Source organism: Mirounga angustirostris, unplaced genomic scaffold, assembly GCF_029215605.1.
Source record: "Mirounga angustirostris isolate CCGP_5_RB_7025 unplaced genomic scaffold, mMirAng1.0.hap1 SCAF_4, whole genome shotgun sequence".
NCBI classification, from domain to species: Eukaryota; Metazoa; Chordata; class Mammalia; order Carnivora; family Phocidae; genus Mirounga; species Mirounga angustirostris.
This window is the reverse complement of record NW_026991712.1, coordinates 48,230,634-48,251,745: the sequence shown is the minus strand read 5'-3', so window position 1 is coordinate 48,251,745 and position 21,112 is coordinate 48,230,634. Positions and strand designations below refer to the sequence as shown.

Genomic DNA, 21,112 nt, shown 5'->3' with positions numbered 1-21,112 from the left:
CTGTTCATGTCTTCTGCCCATTTCTTGATTGGATTCTTTGTTCTTTGAGTGTTGAGTTTGATAAGTTCTTTATAGATTTTGGATACTAGCCCTTCATCTGGTATGTCATTTGCAAATATCTTCTCCCATTCTGTCAGCTGTCTTTTGGTTTTGTTGACTGTTTCTTTTGCTGTGCAAAAGCTTTTTATCTTGATGAAGTCCCAATAGTTCATTTTTGCCCTTGCTTCCCTGGCCTTTGGCGATGTATCTAGGAAGAAGTTGCTGCAGCTGAGGTCGAAGAGGTTGCTGCCTGTGTTCTCCTTTAGGATTTTGATGGACTCCTGTCTGACATTGAGATCTTTCAACCATTTGGAGTCTATTTTTGTGTGTGGTGGTGTGGTGTAAGGAAATGGTCCAGTTTCATTCTTCTGCATGTGGCTGTCCAATTTTCCCAACACCATTTGTTGAAGAGACTGTCTTTTTTCCACTGGACATTCTTTCCTGCTTTGTCAAAGGTTTGTTGACCATAGAGTTGAGGGTCCATTTCTGGGCTCTCTATTCTGTTCCATTGATCTACATGTCTGTTTTTGTGCCAGTACCATACTGTCTTGATGATGACAGCTTTGTAATAGAGCTGGAAGTCCGGTATTGTGATGCTGCCAGCTTTGCTTTTCTTTTTCAACATTCCTCTGGCTATGCGAGGTCTTTTCTGGTTCCATACAAATTTTAGGATTATTTGTTCCTTTTCTTTGAGAAAAGTGGATGGTATTTTGATGGGGATTGCACTGAATGTGTAGATTGCTCTAGGTAGCATTGACATCTTCACAATATTTGTTCTTCCAATCCATGAGCATGGAATGTTTTTCCATTTCTTTGTGTCTTCCTCAATTTCTTTCATGAGTATTTTATAGTTTTCTGAGTACAGATCCTTTGCCTCTTTGGGTAGATTTATTCCTAGGTATCTTATGGTTTTGGGTGGAATTGTAAAGGGGATCAACTTCTTAATTTCTCTTTCTTCTGTCTTGTTGTTGGTGTATAGGAATGCCACTGATTTCTGTGCATTGATTTTATATCCTGCCACTTTACTGAATTCCTCTATGAGTTCTAGCAGTTTTGGGGTGGAGTCTTTTGGGTTTTCCACATAAAGTATCATATCATCTGTATTTTGCTTTCATTCTATCAGTGTCTTTACTTAGTAGGTATCTCTTATCTTTTGAATTTATCCGTATGTATTTGGTTGTGATTATTTCTATGTTTGGACTCTCTTACTTTGTGCTTTCTGATAGTTTTGGTTATTTATGCTTTTTTTTCTGTCCAGACTTTTTGGATTGATTGAGTTGTTGGTGTTTTAAAATTCTTTTCTACTCTACTAGCTTGGAAGTTATACTCTATTATTTTATGATTACCCTTGAAATTCTGCTGGGAATGCAGAATTTCTAAAACTAAACCAGATTATAATCCCTCTGCTGAACAATGCAAGGATTTACACAATTAACTCCTATCCTTTTCTCCCCTGCCCTGCCCCTCCCCGATATGCTTCTCTTCCTTTGTTCCATATATTAATGGTTTATACTGGTTTTGTTTAAATACCATAATAAGATGTTGCTATTTTATTCAGACACTATTTATTTAGATTTATTTGTATGCTTACCAGTTTCTTCGCTTATCTTTCCCTTCTTGTGTCTTAGAGTATCCTTCTGTGGTAATTTTATTCTTTTATGAAACATGTTCTTTAGATTCTCTTAAACTAAAGGTCTACTGCTGATAAACTCTCTGTTGGTTTTTCTGGCAGTGTCCTAATGCCTTCCATATTCCCCAAAGAGATTTTGATGGTTGGATAATTTTTGTCTCAGTTCTTCGTAGATAAGTGTGTTCTCTACCTTCTATGCCTTCATTGTTGCTGTTGAGAATTCTGCTATCACATTAGTCTCTTGTTTTGTGTCCAGTCTCTTCTTTCAAAATATTTAGTATATACTGATATATATATTGAAAACCTTCAATTTCTGTTGATTTTCTTCATTGTTCATTGATTATCTAAAGCTTTCTATTCCCATTGGTTTTCTCATATGCACATGACAGCAGATGTACCTGTAGGCGATGTAATCCTTGAGCCGGTTTTCTCATCTGCAGAATGACAGCATTGGCCTGAATGAGATCTCACAATCTGTGAATATATATTAACTAGAATAGTTAACCAAATAGTACGCAACTGTTTATCTTATCTTTTCATACACATATGTGCATATATACAGGCACATAATATATGCAACTATAAATAAGAGAGTGTAATGATTTTAGAGGATTAGATTCCTGAATTTGGAGGAAGGATCTAAATGGAGCATAGAAAATACTACCAACAGGAAAAAACAAGATAAACGTTATATTCATTAGTATTTCTCAATCTTGACCAGAATGTTCCACTTCATCCTTCAGTAGGTTAAGGGTGGATAGAAGTTTTAGCCTTAAAATATTTGTCATGCAGAAGAAAGCCAAAGTAGCTCAGCTTTGTATTTTATTTAAAAAGTAAAATTTGAAGTGGAGGAATGAAGCAGAACATGAAGAAAATTATAAAAAGAAACATGTAAAATTTACCGGGGACACGACAACTAATGCAGTATATAAATCTGAACTAAGTACTATGGTGAAAAAGTTATGATAAAATGTCTTGTTTGGAACAGTTGATGAAATTACAGATGTGGGCTATATAATAGAGAATGGTAGTGTACTAGTTAAATTCCTGAATTTGATCATCGTCCTATTGTATTTAAGAGAGTATTTTTATTAGGAGATACACACTGAAGTATTAAAAGATGAAGGGGCAATTTACTTAGATAGTTTAGATAAGTAAGCTATCAAGTAAATAAAGTATATAATCTAACATATAAAAATTGTATGTTTATTTATAAATCAACAAGTAGAGGGGGGTGGGGGATGGGGTAACCGGGTGATGGGTATTGAGGGCACGTGTGGTGATGAGCACTGGGTGTTATATGCAACTAATGAATCATTGAACACTACATCAAAAACTAATGATGTACTATATGGTGGCTAACTGAGCATAATAAAAATCAGTCAGTCAATCAACACGTAATGCTGGAGTCTTAGTATCATCATTTATTTTGTTCACATTGACCCAGATATGGTTTATTGGCCATATTTTCTGTAATGCTTATAGTACTGTTTTAATTTTAAATGGAGGACAGCTGTGAATATGTCATTTGATGAGTTGAAAATATTGTATTAGATTTGGTTTCTTAATTGATTCAAACAGTTTGAATCATATTGAAAGTTATACTCTTGTCTAACACATGAATAAATTAACTTTTTAATAGGTATAAGCTGAATATTGGGACATGGCCACTGCTTCACCACGATCTGATACTAGTAATAACCACAATGGAAGGTTACAGTTACAGGTAACTGGTAAGTTATTTTCATAATAACTTAAAATAGTGATTCCCTGATGAAACTTTAATACCTAATTCAACAAATTTATTCCGCAAGTATCTTTTCTTTTAGATTCATACTGTGATGTATTTGTTGCAACAGGCCTTAAAGGTAGAAACTTTCTGAAAGTATTTTATTTATTCAGTAAATATTTATTGAACCTGAGCTGGATGCAGAGAAGATATATCTTCTTTGCTGGTGGGAGAATTTGGGTATTAGAATAAGCAACTTTGAACTGGTCCTTAAATGGTTATTAGGATGGAGAAGGATGCTGAAGGCCTTTTTTCATCTATTCACCCATCCAATCATTGGCAAATATTTAAGTGGAATTACATGAATGAAAACACAAGACCCCAGTTTTTTAGGAATTTACTGTATAGTGTTGAGACAGGTTTGTTTTATATGGAGAATTACCATGCAGAGTGACTATTAACTGGATGCAGTGAAAACTTAGAGGAAAGTTTCTTTAGTCTGCTTGGGATCTGAGATGGCCTGCAGACACAGGAGAACAGGGTAAGACAAGAACCTACAGAGCGTAACACTTTTAATTCTTGCAGGAGGAGTCAATTCATCTCAGATTAGATTGGCAGCAGAAAGCATTAGAGGGAGAAGGAACATTTGCAGAAGATGGGAGAGTCTTGGTTAGAAGACTTCAGATAATTCATTATATATAAACAATATAAATATCTGTAAGATAAAAAAACACCTGGAGGTAAAATATATATTGGAGGGGTAGAGGGAGGAAGGGAAAGAGTTTGTAATAGCAAAAGGCTGGCAACGGAATCCTAGTTAGACAATGAAATAAATATATGTATCCAAAGGAGCCAGGTTCTAAGATAATATTGTTAAGTGAAAGGTGTAGAGTAGTATGCATAGTATACAACCATGTGGATGTAAAAAAAGGAGGGGTATGTATGCGGCTCTGTGATTAGAATATTAGAAATTATATTTGTCTCAGGAGGGGTGGGATTGAAGCCAGAGTAAGAAGAGATACTGTAATTCCTTTGGTACTTATTGCTATGAGATCAGTTGTTTCTAGGAGTTTTCAGTGACCAGAGCAAGGAAATGTTTATTGTCTTAGAAAGCAAAAAACAAATCCTGAGTTCATGCTGATATTTCAAATTCAAAATAGCTGTGGTCTCTAAGTACCATGTTCCACTGAAAGGAGAAAAAAGTTATTTTTACTTTATTTGACTTTATATTTCTATCTCTTTTCTCTTAGCCCAAAAATCTTAATTCCAAATGACAGTAACATAATTATATCTGTGTTATCCTAACACACACACACACACACACACACACACAGAGGCAACATTAAAATTACTAAAAATAACAGGCCCACTCATTGCAGTTTAAGATTTCTTTGTGAGTTCCCCCCTGCCCCTCTTAGGATGTATAGTCAGAATACCACATTTGAAAGTAACTTAAAGCAGTTTTCCATTTGGTTTTACCACCAACTGGATAATCAGTTAGGTTTATTGCTTTCATTTATTTTTATTTAGTTTTGTTTATTACATGTAAAGAAAGCATTTATATGGCTCTGGAGTTAAAACTGTTAAATTAGAGTACATTTGAAGAGGCCTGGTTACTCCATGCCATCCCTTCCACCTCTCTCCATTATCTAAAAATGTATGTAAACATTTTTATTAGTTTTGGTTTATTTTTCCATTGCTTTTTGAAAATATAAGCAGATATATACAGTATATGTATTCATATATCTCCTCCAAGCCTGCCACTTCTTAGGTACTTTTCTGCACTTGATTTTTCTTCATTTAACAGTAGTAATATCCTAAAGTTTGCTCCATAATAGGGTATATACCTTTTTGTTGCTGCACAAGAAATACTCTGTTGAATAGATATACCAGAGCTAATTCAACTAGTCTCCTATTGATGGACATCATGGTTCTACTCTTTTGCTATTACAAATAGTGCTACAATAAATAGCTTTATGCAAATGTCATTTCTTATTTTTGCTCATATTTTGTTAGGATAGGATCCTAGAATGAGATTGCTGAGTCGGGGAGTAAACACATGTAGTATTGCCAGTTATTGCCATATTCCTCTCTATAGGGTCTGTACCATTTTCTGTTCCCAGCTTTCTAAGAGAGCGCCTGTTTCCCCATAGCCTCATCAAAATATGTTGTCAAGCTTTGGATTGTTGACAGTTAGGTAAGAAGTGGTATCTAAGATAGTGTCATTGTAAATATCTTTTCTCTCATTATGATGGAGTGAGGTTGAGCCAGGTTTAAGGGATATTGTATTTCGTCTTCTGTGAACCATGGAGATGTATGTTTTGAAGCAATACCCTTGAGGATTCTGATGTGTACTCCACTTAAGAACCGCTTACATAATTCCTAATGTTTCTTCTTTTGCTCGATATGAGAGGCTTAGAGCCACATTTGTGGTTTTCAGTGTTATTTGTGTAGGACGTGTGGCCACCGTATCTGATTTGTAACTTTCTTCCTGGTCTTGGCCATTGTGTATGTTCTTAGTTGAAATAACAAAAACCTGATCTGACTGATTTGAGCCAAAAAGAAACTTATTGAACAGCTAGCAGGTAGCTCACAGAATCCCCAGAAGTCTAGAGAACCAATTGGAAAATAGATGTGGACCAGAGAAGGGCAAGTAGCCAATGTAGTGCCACTATGGTATTTATCATTTTGAGTGTTAATTACTGTTCTCCTTTGAAATACAGTGATGCTCTTGGGAAACTGAACTTGGACCTATGCTAGATGGTACCAGATTTTAGTGCCTTGCTTTTCTCCCTTCTTCTCTTCTCCTTGTCTTTACCTTTTTTTCATTTTGTTGATCGAATTTTTTTTAAATACAGAGCACCTTAAAATCCACAATCTTACTCAATTAACAATACCTTTTGGAATAAATATTTACTATTTTACCAGTTAAGACTGAGAATCAGAGTAAGTGCCTTCTGTTAGTAATAGGAAAGCAACCAAGATTTTTGGACTCCCAAGTTGTTGCTCCTTTAATTAGAGAACAGTGACCTCTGTATTTTCTTTCTTGCTTGCTTGCTTGCTTTTTTTCTTTTCTTTCTTTCCTTCCTTCCTTCCTTCTTTCCTTCCTTTCCTTCTCTTTCTTTCTTTCTTTGTATTGATACTTCTTTTACTTTTAAAATAATCAGTACCATGACTAAGGCTCTTCTGCTATTGCAGTCTGGCAGGTTATGGTCTGTAAACTGAGATACTCTATTAGCTGAATTAGTTTTATTCCTATTTCTGTTCATAACCCATACCTGACTGGCAATAATAAGAATATGAACATTGATCATGCAAAGCAGGAAAACTGTAATGGAAAAAAATCTAAGAGAAAGCTACCTACTGTAATATGGTGTTACACTGGAGTGAAGCATGCACATAAACATAATAGCCCACAGAAGAGTACCATCTACAGTAGTTGAGATTTCAGGCTTTCTGCAGGAAAGGGTCAGAAACAAAGTGCAAGACATAAAAACAGACTCGAGATTGAAAAACTAATGGGCTGGCATATTCACATTTTGTAGCTGTTGTGTCCTCTAGTACCTTACTATAATTTTTTAAATTAAATTGTGATCCTATATATCATCATATTTTTGTATGAGTCTTGTGAATTATGAATTTAACTTTATTCTTTTCAAATGCTTCAACATTTATGGAATAATCTGTCTTTTCCCATTGATGTGAAATGCCACCATTGTGATATACAAACATCTTATTCTGTTCTCTTCACTTATGTCCTTATGTCATAGACTATTTTAATATTTTCATTTTATAGTACTTTATTTCCATTGTATAGTACTTTAAAAAATATATTGGGAAAAATATCTCATTACTTGGTATTTTAAAATATATCTTCACTATGCTTGAATTTTCTTTATCTTTCATTTGAATTTTAGAGTCTCCTTCCCTTTTCCTCTGTTGATGTGCCCCCCCCAAACTCCCTCAAAACCAATGTTAGTGTTTTTATTTAGATCATTTAAAAATAATGTGTTAAATTAGAGATAATTGAAATCTCTCAGTGTACAACTTCCAAATCCAGGAATATATTATGTCATTCCCTTCAACTCTTTTATGTCCATCAGTGAAGTTTTATAGTTATCTTCATGTAGATCCTATACATTTATTAAATTTATTACTAGATTTTTTTGAGGGGAGGTGTTACTGTGAGTGGGATTCTTAAATTCTTTCTCTTTACATATACATATACACATACAGGACTCTCTTTTTCTGATAGATTTTTGGTATTTATATAATCTTACAGTAGAGGACATTTTGGGTATAACACCAAAGGCAACTTATTAAGTGGGAAAATGAAGTTTATCCCATTTATTTCACTATTTAGAATTCTTATTTGAATTAATAGGGTTATCTTTTATTTACTTAAAATTGTAGCATTTTAGTTATTTATATATACATTTTTTGCCAGCATAGTATGCATTTTTGTGAAATTAAAAATTGTATCTTTTAAAAATCACTTTCCTTACCTTGCCAACACCTAGTATTATTGAAGACTTTGCCAATAAAAGGTATTCACTAGATACATTTTGAATGTATCTGCAATTAACTCAGAAGAGTTAATACTATATAGTAATTAATAATAATGGAGTAATAGTTACCATTGGTGAGTGCCAGGCATTCATTGATGATAACAGTACTTTCTGTGCCTTCACTCACTGATCCTAAGAATCAGATACTATTGTTCTCCTATATTTCAAATGAGAAAATTAAGGGTCAGAAAGAGTTAAACTATGAACCCAGATATGTCAAACCCAGTTCTTTTTTTTTTTTTTTAAGATTTTATTTTTTTAGAGTAGTTTTAGATTCAGCAAAATTGAGAGGAAGGTCCAGAGGTTTCCCATATACACCTGCCCCCACACGTGTGCAGCCTCCCCCATTATTAACATCACTCACCAGAGTGGTGCCTGCATTACAGTTGTTGAACCTGGTTTTTCATTTAGTAATATGCACTTAAGTTTTCTCTAGGTTTTTCCATGGCTTGTTAGCTTACTTCTTTTTAGTGCTGCATGATATTCCATTGTCTGGGTGCACCACAGTTTGTTTATTCATTTCGCCTGCTGAAAGGACGTCTTGGTAACTTTCAAGTTTTGGCAGTTATAAATAAAACTGCTATAAATATCGATGTGCAGTTTTTTTGTGTAGACATAAGTTTTCAGCTCCTTTGGGTAAATACCAAGGAGTACAATTCCTGGATCATATTGTAAGAAACTGGTAAACTGTCTCTCAAAGTGGCCATTTTGCATTCCCACCACCAAAGAGTGAGAGCTCCTGTTCCTCCACATCCTCCCCAGCATTTAGTATTGCTAGCGTTCCAGATTTTGGCCATTCTAATAGGTGTGTAGTGGTATCTTGTGGTTGTTCTAATTTGTTTTTTTTTCTGATAATATATGATGTTGAACAGCTTTTCATATGCTTATTTGCTGTCCATGTATTTTTTTGATGAGGTGTCTGTTAAGGTCTTTGGCCCATTTTTTAAAAATCAGGTTGGTTTTGGGCGCCTGGGTGGCTCAGATGGTTGAGCATCTGCCTTTGGCTCAGGTCATGATCCCCGGGTCCTGGGATTGAGTCCCGCATCAGGCTCCCTACTCAGTGCAGAGCCTGCTTCTCCCTCTCCCTCTGCCATTCCCTCTACTTGTGCTCTTCTGTCTATCTCTCTGTCAAAAAAAAAAAAAAAAAAAAAAAAATCAGGTTGTTTTTAGGGCGCCTGGGTGGTTCAGCTGGTTAAGCGTCTGCCTTCAGCTCAGGTCATGATCCAAGGGTTATAGGATCAAGCCCCGCGTTGGGCTCCCTGATCAGTGGGGAGTCTGCTTCTCCCTCTCCCTCCCCCTGCACATGCTCGCTGTCTCTCTTTCTCTCTCATTCTCTCTCTCAAAAAAATAAAATCTTTTAAAAAATCAGGTTGTTTTCTTACTGATGAGTTTTAAGAGTTCTCTGTATATTTTGGATAATGGTTCTTTATCAAATGTGTCTTTTGCATATATTTTCTCCCAGTCTGTGGTACGTCTTCGTATTCTCTTGACATTGTCTTTTGCAGAGCAGGAATTTTTACCATTAATGAAGTACAGTTTATCAGTTATTTCTTTCATGGATTGTCCCTTTGGTGTTGTATTTTAAAAAGCATCACTATAACCAAGGTTGGCTAGGTTTTCTCATCTTCTCTGGGTTTTGTAGTTTTGTGTTTTACATTTAGGTCTGTGGTGCATTTTGAGTTAATTATTGTGAAGGATGTTAGGTTTGTGCTTACATTAATTTTTTTGCATTTGGATGTCCAGTTGTTCCAGCCCCATTTGTTGAAAAGACACTCTGTGATTTTAAGACCATGCAGTACTGCTTTCCCCTTCTTTTAGTGTATTGAAAGACTTGCATGTTTTGAAGAAATGACTCTAATTTAGAGCGAAGACTCTTGGTTGGAGGATTTTTTGGGGAGAGAGATGTCTGTGCCTTCTGTGTCACTCCAGTGGTGTTGAACTTAGAGCAGTTTGAAACAGAGAAGGATGGGAGTAAGTTTTGCCAAGACCTTGAGTATAGCACTTTAGGCATAACATTGAATATTCTGTTTTATGTTGCCAGTCCTTAAATACAGTATTTTCCTTTGAGTCTCTCTTGCTGTTCTTCAGGTATTAATTGAAGACTCTGGGGCACCTGGGTAGCTTAGTAAGTTAAGCATCCGATTCTTGATTTCAGCTCAGGTCATGATCTCAAGATTGTGAGATGGATCAAGCCCTGCGTCAGGCTCCATGTTGGGTCTGGAGCCTGCTTAAGATTTTTTTCGGGTGCCTGGGTGGCTCAGTCGGTTAAGTGACTGCCTTCGGCTCAGGTCATGATCCTGGAGTCCCGGGATCGAGTCCCACATCGGGCTCCCTGCTCAGCGGGGGGTCTGCTTCCCCCTCTGCCCTCTTCCCTCTCGTGCTCTCTGTCTCTCATTCTCTCTCTCTCAAATAAATAAATAAAATCTTTAAAAAAAAAAAAAAAGATTTTTTTTCTCTCTCCCCCCTTCTCCCTCCCCCACCCTCTCTCTCTTTCTAAAAAAAAGAAAAAATTAGTTGAAGACTCTATTTCAAATACTCTACTTCTGCTGCAGCATTTATCATTTCATATTTCAGTGAATTATTCACGTGACTATTTATGTTACTGTTCTTTCATAGTAGAAGCCTACATTAGCTTATGATGATATCTTTAACATGTGGTACAGGTATGGCATGGAGTGGGCAGGGCATTCTCCTTTCTCAGACCCACAGTATTCATAGGTAACAGACTATAAAGGTGATCTTGATAAGTTGTTATTACTGCTTGGTAGTCAGGACTTTACCCTGAAAATTTGTACTCGTCATTTGAATTAGTAGTTGCAAAAATTATTATTATTATTATTATTTTTTAAAGATTTTATTTATTTGAGAGAGAGAATGAGATAGAGAGCATGAGAGGGGGGAGGGTCAGAGAGAGAGGCAGACTCCCTGCTGAGCAGGGAGCCTGACGTGGGACTCGATCCCGGGACTCCAGGATCATGACCTGAGCCGAAGGCAGTCGCTTAACCAACTGAGCCACCCAGGCGCCCAGTAGTTGCAAAAATTATTTAAAATTAATTGTTTAGCCTAAATTAAACAGGTCTTCCTCCAAATCAGGTAAATCTGATATAAAATTCACTTTGTGAAGGATTATGATTAACTTCTCCAATGACATTTTGAAATTAATGTTTTTATTTGAAAAAGCAAATACTTCCCTTTTTTTGGAAACCAACTTTCCTGGTAAAGCATTTTTTTTTTAATTAAAGTTTATATAATTTTCAATAGGCAAGTATGAAACACTACCTGGCAGAGAGGTTCATAGGTATGTTGAATCTGAAAATACTTAGCTTTCTCTTGACATTTGATGCAATTCAGTATTAAATTCAAATGGTTGGCAAGGATGTGAAGAAATTGGAACCCTTATTACCCTGCTGGTGGGAGTGTAAAATGGTACTGCCACTTTGGAAAACAGTCTGGCATTATTCAACTGAGTTACCATATGACCCAACAGTTCCACTCCTCGGTGTATGCCAAGAGAAGTGAAAACATATGTCCACACAAAAACTTGTGCACAGATGTTGAGCAGTATTATGCACAATAGACAAAAAGTAGAAACAACCCAGATCTCTATCAACTGATGAATCAATAAATAAAAAGTATACCCATACCAGTGGAAATATTATTTGTCAGTAAAAGGAATGAAGTACTGATACATGCTACAACATGGATGAACCTTGAAAGCATGCTGAGTGAAAGAAGCCAGTCACAAAAGACCATATGTTGTGTGAATCCATTTCTATGAAACGTCTAGAATAGGCAGATCTATAGAGACAGAGAGTAATTGGTAGTTGCCTAAGGCTGAGGGGGGAGCAGCTAAGAGGAAATATGGTGACTGTGTGGGGTTTCTTTTTGGGGTGATGAATATATTTTTAAAGTTTCTTGTGGTGAGGGACGCCTGGGTGGCTCAGTCCTGGGATCAAGTCCCGCATCGGGCTCCTTGCTCAGTGGGGAGTCTGCTTCCCCCTCTGCCTGCCACTCCCCCTGCTTGTGTGGTCTCTTTCTCGCCGACAAATAAATTAAAAATCTTTAAAAATAAATAAATAAATAAATAAAGTTGCTTGTGGTGATGGTTGCACAACTGTGAGTATATTAAAACCATTGAACTGTACAGATTAAATGGGTGAATTGCGTGGTATATGAATTATATTTCAGTAAAACTTAAAAATTTAAATGGTTTTCAGGCATTATCAGTAGTTCTTTTGTATTGTTTCTTCATTCGCCAGTGAAGAGTTTGAGTTGCCTAAGAAGCACAGTTCCATTTTTTTTTTAAAGATTTTATTTATTTATTTGAGAGAGAGAGAGCAAGAGAGGGAGAAGCAAACTCCCCGCTGAGCAGGGAACCCGACTTGGGGCTCGATCCTGGGACTCCAGGATCATGACCTGAGCCGAAAGCAGACGCTCAGTTGACTGAGCCACCCAGGCTCCCCCACAGTTCCATTTTTATTGATTTATTGCTCAAAGTACTACTTTTTGTCTGTATATATTCACTAGTGATTATCATGTTTCTGTTAGTTTCTAGTGCCAAACTAAAAAGAAAAAAGAACTGGTTTGGAACAGCAATATATACAGAAGTAGTTGTAGATGGAGAAAGTAAGAAAACAGCAAAATCCAGTAGTTCTTCTAATCCAAAATGGGATGAACAGCTAACCGTGTAAGTACCTTGTATAGAAAATGCAAAATTTCCAAAAGGAGGCGTATGCTTCTTAGAATGCTTTTGTGGTTGGTCTGTTGTTGTAGTTGTAGGATAATTTCAAAGTAAGTAGTGTTATTTTGCAATGTGAATAGACAATTTTAAGTATGAAAAGATTTTTGGTTAATTTGTTTTCTTTAGAGAGGAAGCATAGTAATTCTTGCTTTTTGCTTTATTAACTGAATTATTCCATACAGCTGTATTTTCTGTTATTGTCTTGTAAAAATAAATAAGGCAGAAAATCACTGTTAATTTTGTCCTTTCTGAAACATAATGTTATAAATTTGTGTACAGTAAAATTATTATAAATAACACCAACAGTTCTCTTAAATATTTAGGAGTTTGTTCAAATAGAACTAGTGTTACTGTGAAATCTCAACAAGACTATCTATTGCTGGTGTTTTGGTTTGGTAATTACAAGAATTCTTATCTAGTTACTAAAGTCCTATGTACTTGAAGGGAAGTAATTGTTTTTATTTATAATTCAGATAATTTACTGTTCAACACAATATTTTTTCTCAAAACTGAATTCATGGCTTTTTAAAAATTATTGAAGTAAATGTATACTCCTGTATTTTTGTTATAATTTTACCCTTACAGAAATGTGACCCCACAGACTACATTGGAATTTCGAGTTTGGAGTCATTATACTTTAAAAGCTGATGCTTTATTAGGAAGAGCAACAATAGATCTGAAACAAGCTCTGTTAATACACAATAGAAAATGTAAGTTGTTCTAATCTTTGTTTCTTTAAAAATTTATTTTAGATACTTTTCAAAGTGTCCTGACGTCCAAAAGCAAAAATAGTTTTGTATTTACAAAAGAGAACTTTAGTTATTGCCTGTGATTGCTTTTAAGTTTGTGGTACTGTATGAAATAGGAAATACATACTCTGGCCTTTCTCCATCTAACAGATTTACAAAATGGTCTCAGTCACCCATGAGTACTCTGTTATCAGTGATCATCAGTGATTTATTATTTACTTATTATATACTTTAAAACTTGAAAAAATGATAATCGGAGCCTACTCTAATTTGGTTGATAATTTGTATAAAATAAATTCTAACTCTTAAATTTTCTAATTATATAACTAGTTCATTAAGAAAATATAGAGAATATACAAAATTACAGAGGAAAATAATTTGTAATTCTGCTATCCCAGGATAACAACTGCTAATAACTTGGTCTCTTGTCTCTTTCCTATTCATAGATATAAACATATTTTTTTCTTTGTATCTACTGGTTTATCCCTTGCTTTTTTTCATTTAACAATTAATATGAATATGTTTCCATGATACTACATTTTTCTAGCCTGGGTAAGATGGTTTAAGCTTCAGTTATTTGTAAATCTCCTGTCATGTATGCAAAAATCGGGGGTATACCTATTTTTATAATTCTGGGGTGAGAGTTCATTGTTTTTAGCAAATTTTCAAAATATTATGTGATCCAGAGATTAAAAGCCAGAGTTCTAGCTTATGATTCAACTAATCTCATATTATTTGACATTTAGGCAGTTTCACTCAAGCCAGTGCCTGTGTTTATCTTATTTCCTTAGAAATTTTCTCATTCCTAAAAGATATGCTGAGTTAAGGTTAAAATGCTAATGTTTTAAATAGTAAGTTGATTTTTAAAAATTTTTTTTCTGTTTTTAACAAAAGTTCACTTACAACTTAAAAATCTGTTTTTGATGTAGTTTTTTTGTACATATGGAGTTATGGGTCAAGAAAATGTGAAAGCCATACTAATTTTTATGTACACAGATTTTTTAAAAATACATTCTTTTGAAGCAGTGAAAGTTTAATTCTCTGCTATGCCATGGCTTTGTTCATGTAATTCATCTTGGTTATAGATATGAGGTCTTATAAGCGTATAATACCTCTCCTGGTCTGATGGTGGCTGTATTTCTACTTTTTCTTGGCTATATAGCATTATTGGTGTAAATACATAATACCTCAGTTAACTTCTCTTATTTCAGAATTAAATGTTTGGTTTAGCCAGTTTATATGCTATTTCTGCACTGGATTAAGCATTTGCATGAGACCCCTTTTTTTATAGAAGTATAGTTGACACAAAATATTACATTAATTTTAGGTGTACATATAGTGATTTAACAAGTCTATACACCATGCTGTACTCACCACGAGTGTGTTACCATCAATCACCATGCAATGCTATTATAATACCACTGGCTATTATTCCCCGTGCTGTACCTTTTTGCCTTGCCTTATTCATTCCATAACTGGGAGCCTGTGCCTTCCACTCTCCTTCACTCATTTTTGCCCATCCCCATCCCTTCCCCTCTGGCAACCATCAGTTTGTTCTCTGTATTTATGGGTCTGTTTCTCCTTTTTTTATTTGTTTTGTGTAAGTAAAATCCTATGATGTTTCTTTCTTTGACTTGTTTCACTTAGCATACTAACCTGTAGGTCTATCCATGTTGTCACAGATGGCAAGATCTCATTCTTTTTTATAGCTGAGTAATATTCTGTTGTTTATATACATTTTCTTTATCCATTCATTTGTTGATGGACACGGGTTGTTTCCGTATCTTGGCTGTTGCAAATAATACTTCAGTAAACATAAGGGTGCATGTATCTTTTTGAGTTAATGTTTTTGTTTTCTTTGGCTAAATGCCCAGTAGTAGAATTATTGGATCATATGGTAATTCTATTTTTAATTTTTTGAGGAACCTCCATACTGTTTTCCACAGCGGCTGCATCAGTTTATATTCCCACAGCAGTACACAAGGGTTCCTCTTTCTCCACATCCTTGCAACACTTGTTATTTCTTGTTGTTTTTGAAGCCATTTGACAGGGCTGAGGTGATATCTCATTGCGGTTTCGCTTTGTATTTCCCTGATGACTAGTGATATTGAGCATCTTTACATATGTCTATTGGCTGTCTGTACATTTTCTTTGGAAAAATGCCTATTTAGGTCCTCTGCCCACTTTAAATCAGATTATTTGGGTTTTTTAGGTGTTGAGTTGTATAAGTTAATGTGTATTGGATATCAATCCCTCATTGGATATATCATTTGCAAATATCTTCTCCCATTTGGTAGATTGTTTTGTTGACTGTTTCTTTGCTATGCAAAAGCTTTTTATTTTGGTGGTAATCCCAACAGTTTACTTTTGCTTTTGTTTCCTTTGCCTAGAAAAATATTGCTAAGGCCAGTGTCAAAGCAATTATTGCCTATGTTTTCTTCTGGGAGTTTTATGGTCTCAGGTCTCACATTTAGGTCTTTAATTCATTTTGAGTTTATTTTTGTGTCTGGTGTAAGAAAGTAGTTCAGTTTCATTCTTATGCATATAGTAGTCCAGTTTTTCCAGCACCATTTATTGAAGAGACTGTCTTTTCCCCTGTACATTCTTGCCTCCTTGGTCATAGATTAATTAATTGACCATATAAGAATGGGTTTATTTCTGGGCTCTCTGTTCTGTTCCATTGATCTGTGTGTCTGTTTTTGTGCCAGAACCATACTGTTGTGGTTTTTTTTTGTTTTGTTTTTTTTAAAGATTTTATTTATTTGACAGAGAGAGAGGGAACACAAGCGGGGGGAGCAGGAGAGGGAGAAGCAGGCTTCCCGCGGAGCAGGGAGCCCAGTGCGGGGCTCGATCCCAGGACCCTGGGATCATGACCTGGGCTGAAGGCAGACGCTTAACGACTGAGCCACCCAGGCGCCCCCATACTGTTTTGATTATAGATTTGTAGTATATCTTGAAGTCTGTGATTATGGTACCTCTGCTTTGTTCTTCTTTTTCAAGATTGCTTTGGCTGTTTGGGGTCTTTTGTGGTTCCATACAAATTTTAGGGATATTTGTTTTAGTTCTGTGAAAATACTATTGATATTTTGATAGATTGCATTAAATCTGTAGATTGCTTTGGGTAGTATGAATATTATAACAATATTAATTCTTCCAATCCATGAGCATGGTATATCTTTCCATTTGTGTCATCTTCAATTCTTTCATCAGTGTTTTATAGTTTTCACAGTATCAGTCTTTTTACCTCCTTGGTTAAGTTTATTTCTAGATATTTTATTATTTTGGTGCAATCGTAAATAGAATTGTTTTCCTAATGTCTCTGCTACTTCATTATTAGTGCATAGAAGTGCAACGGATTTCTGTATAATAGTTTTATATCCTACAACTTTACTGCATTCATTTACTAGTTCTGATAGTTTTTTGGTGGAGTCTTTAGGGTTTTCTGTGTGTAGTATCATGTCATCTGCACATAGTGACAATTTAGCTTCTTTCTTACCATTTTGGATACCTTTTCTTTCTTTTACTTTTTTTCCTTGTCTGATTGATGTAGCAAGGTTTTTAAATACTGTATTGAATAGAAGTGGCAAGAGTGGACATCCTTGTCTTGTTCCTGATCTTACTGGAAAAGCTCTCAGTTTTTCACCATTGAGTATGATGTCAGGTGGATTTTTCATATATGGCGTTTATTATATTGAGGTACGTTCCCTCTAAACCCACTTTGTTTAGTTTTTATTAATGTATGTTGAATTTTGTCATATGCTTTTTCTACATCTATTGAGATGATCATATGATTTTTATGTTTCATTTTGTTAATGTGGTGTATCACATTGATTGATTTGTGAATATTGAACCATCCCTACATATCTGGAATAAATCCCACTTGATAGTGGTGAATGATCCTTTTAATGTTTTTTTGAATGCAGTTTGCTAATATTTTGTTGAGGATTTTTGCATCTGTGTTCATCAGGGATATTGGCCTGTTATTTTCTTTTTTCATAGTGTCTTTGTTTTTGGTATGAGGGTAATTCTAGCCTTGTGGAATGAATTTGGAAGTTTTCCCTCCTCTTCTGTTTTTTGGAGTAGTTTGAGGAGAATAGGTATTAACTCTTCTTTAAATGTTTGGTAGAGTTCACCTATTAATCCATCTGATTTTTGACTTTGGTTTTTGGGAGTTTTTTGATTACCTATTCAATTTTGCTACTAGTAATTGCTTTGTTCTGATTTCCTGTTTCTTCCTGATTCAGTTTTGGAAGATTGTGTTTCTAGGAATTTAACCATTTCTTCTAGGTTGTCTAATTTGTTGACATATAATTTTTTTAGTAGTCCCTTATAATCCTATGTATTTTTGTGGTGGTGTTTGTTACTTCTCTTCCATTTGTGATTTTACTCTTTTTTTCCCCCGATGAGGCTGGCAATTTTGTTTTATCTTTTCAAAGAACCAGCACTTGGTTTTATTGATCTTTTTTGTTTTTGTTTTGTTCTTTTAGTCTCTATTTTAATGTATTTCTCCTCTAATTATTTTCTTTCTTCTGCTAACTTTGTGGTCTGTTTGTTACTCTTCTTCTAGCTTCTTTAAGTATAAAGATAGATGGTTTATTTGAGATTTTTCTTGCTTCTTGAGGGGCCTGTATTGCTATAAATTTCCCTTCTAGAACTGCTTTTGTTGTATCCCAGAACTTGGGACTGACTGTTCTGTTTTCATTTTCATTTGTCTCCCTGTATTATTTGATTTCCTCTTTGATTTCTTCATTGAGCCATTGGGTGGTTGTATAGTAGCATGTTGCTTAGCCTCCACGGTTTTTTTGTTTTGATTCAGGTTTGTTTTCTTGTTTGTTTGTTTTTGTAATTGATTTCTAGTTTTGTACAGTTGTTTAAAAGGTGCATGATATGGCTTCGGTCTTATTAAATTTATTGAGGCTTGTTTTGTGGCCTAACATGATCTATCCTGGAGAATGTTCCATATACACTTGAAAAGAATGTATATTATGTTACTTTTGGATAGAATATTTTGTATATATCTGTTCAGTCCTTTAGAATTGATGGACTAATGTGTCCTTCGAATACTGTTTTCTTACTGGTTTTCTGCCTGGATGATCGACCCATTGATGCAAATGGGGTATTAAAGTTCCCTACTATAACTGTATTACTATCAGTTTTTCCCTTATGTTTGTTAATATTTGCTTTATGTATTTGGCTCTTCCAGTTTTGGGTGCATAGGTATTTATAGTAGTTATATACTTTTGTTGGATTGTTCCCTTTATCATTATGTAATGTCCTTCTTTGCCTCTTTCACACACTTTATTTTAAAGTCTGTTTTGTCTGATAATAAGCACTGCTACCTTGGCTTTTTCTTTCACTTCCATTTGCATGGAATATTTTTTTTCATCCTTTCACTTTCAGTCTGCACATGTCTTTAGGTCTGAAGTAAGTCTCTTCAGCAGCATATAGATGAGTTGTTTTTAATCCATTCTGTCACCCTATTTCTTTTGATTGGAATACTTAGGCCATTTACATTTAAAGCAATTGCCATTTTGTTAATTGTTTTCTGATTGTTTTTATAGTTTTTCTCTGTTCCTTTCTTCTCTAGCTCTCTTTCTTTGTGATTGATGACTTTCTTTAGGTTATGCTTGGCTTTCTTCCTCTCAATTTTTTGTGTAGCTGTTAGTTTTTGGGTTTGTGGTTACTGTGAAGTTCATATATAAGATCTTAAGTATATAGCAGTCTGTATATTAAATTGATGGTCACTTATGTTCAAACACATTCTAAAAGAACTTTTTAAATCCTCGCCTCCATGTTTTATGTATATATTGTCATAATTTTCTTACTTGTAATTATGGTCTTGTCTTTTCCATTTAAAGAAGTCCCTTTAACATTTCTTATTAGGCCAGTTCAGTGGTGTTAAACTCTTTAACTTTTATCTGGGAAACCCTTCTATTCTGATTAATAACCTTGCCAGGTACAGTATTCTTGTTTGTAGGGTTTTTTTTCTTTCAGTACTTTGAATATATCATGCCACTCTCTTCTGGTCTGCAAAATTTCTTCTGAAAAATCATCTGATAACCTTGTGGCTTTTCTTGCATACATTACTAGTTGCTTCTCTCTGCTTTTAAATTTTTTTGTTTATCTTTGATATGTTAATTATTATGTTGTGGTGCGGACCCTCTTGGGTCATCTTCTTTGGAACTCTCTGTGCTTCCTGAACCCTGATGTCTATTTCCTTCCCCAGGTTAGGGAAGTTTTCAGCTATTATTTCTCAAATGAGTTTTCTGTCCCTTTCTCCCCTTCTCCTGGGACCTGTAATGTAAATGTTTGTTTGCTTGTTGTTGTCCAAGAGATCCCATAACTTATCCTCATTTTCAAACAATTCTTTTCTTTTTGCTTTTTAGCATGGGTGCTATTACCCTTCCTTCCATATCACTGATTCATTCTTCTGCATTATCTAATCTGTTTATTCTCTCTAGTGTAGTGTTTTTGTTTTTTGTATTCTTCAACCCAGATTATTTTCTATGTCTTTGTTGAAGTTTTCAGTAAGTTCATCCACTTTTCTCCCCAATCCAGTGAACATTTTTTTTTTTTTTTTTTTTTTTTTTGAGAGAGAGAGCACAAGAGGGGGTAGGGTCAGAGGGAGAAGCAGACTCCCTGCCAAGCAGGGAGCCCGATGCGGGATTCGATCCCGGGACTCCAGGATCATGACCTGAGCTGAAGGCAGTCGCTTAACCAACTGAGCCACCCAGGCGCCCTCCAGTGAATATCTTTATGACCATTATTTTGAACTCGTTATTGGGTAGATCGGTTGTTTCCATTTCATTTAGTTTTTTTCTGACGTTTATTCTCATTCTTTTTTAGAGCATATTCCTTTGTCTCCTCATTTTGCTGACTTTGTTTGTTTCTGTGAATTAGGCAATACAGCTGCCTCTCCTAAACTTGAAGGAGTGGTCTTATGTTTGGCTGTGCGTGGCACCTCTTTTTTCGTGCACATAATTATTTCTCATAACTCACAACCCAGAGATAATTACTGCTAACAGTTTGGTGAATTTTGTTTGTGTGTATTTAACAATTGGGACTTTATTCAGTTTTATATTCAGCTTAGCTCTCAATATTATGTGCATTTCCCTGTATCATTCAGTGGTATTCTTTTCAAGCTAGTTTAGTAATTTCATATTTTATCATATACTGTAATTTATTTAATCATGCTTCTGTCATTGCTATCTAGATTGTTTCCAATTTTGTTATATTAGACTGTATTGAACCTTCATATAAGGATTATAATTATCCTCCCTACAAAGATTGTGATATTTATCTGCCAAAATAATTTTGTAGGAAGGTCAGAATGTCAATATTCCTTGAAAGGAAACTTGTATAAATTGTATAAACTTGAAGTTATCTCTTATAATTTAATTGAGCAGAATATGCTCAGAGGAAAAATAAAATTTTGTAAACATTCATACATTTCTGAAGTTGACAGCTTCAGAAATGCTAGTAGTAGTATCCTATACACCCTATGCAGTCCATCTTTTTTTTTTTTTTTTTTTTTAATAATTGAAAGGTATATTAGTTTGCCAGGGCTGCCATACCCAAATACCAAAGACTGGGTGTCTTAAATAACAGAAGTGTACTTTCTCACAATTCTGGCAGCTAGAAGGCTGAAATCGAGGT

At 35.0% G+C, this 21,112-nt stretch overlaps 1 protein-coding gene across 4 annotated transcripts in view; it reads left to right on the top strand.

The window, feature by feature from the left end:
* WWP1 (WW domain containing E3 ubiquitin protein ligase 1) overlaps nucleotides 1–21,112 on the top strand; it is a 114,285-nt gene that overhangs the window by 28,288 nt on the left and 64,885 nt on the right. For all 4 annotated transcript variants that reach the window (XM_045896282.2, XM_045896283.2, XM_045896277.2 and 1 more), the window contains 3 exons: nucleotides 3,312–3,402; nucleotides 12,515–12,653; nucleotides 13,293–13,417. In XM_045896282.2, the coding sequence (XP_045752238.2) occupies nucleotides 3,333–3,402; nucleotides 12,515–12,653; nucleotides 13,293–13,417 (334 nt within the window). In that variant the 5' untranslated portion in view covers nucleotides 3,312–3,332. The remainder of the gene's footprint in view (nucleotides 1–3,311; nucleotides 3,403–12,514; nucleotides 12,654–13,292; nucleotides 13,418–21,112) is intronic.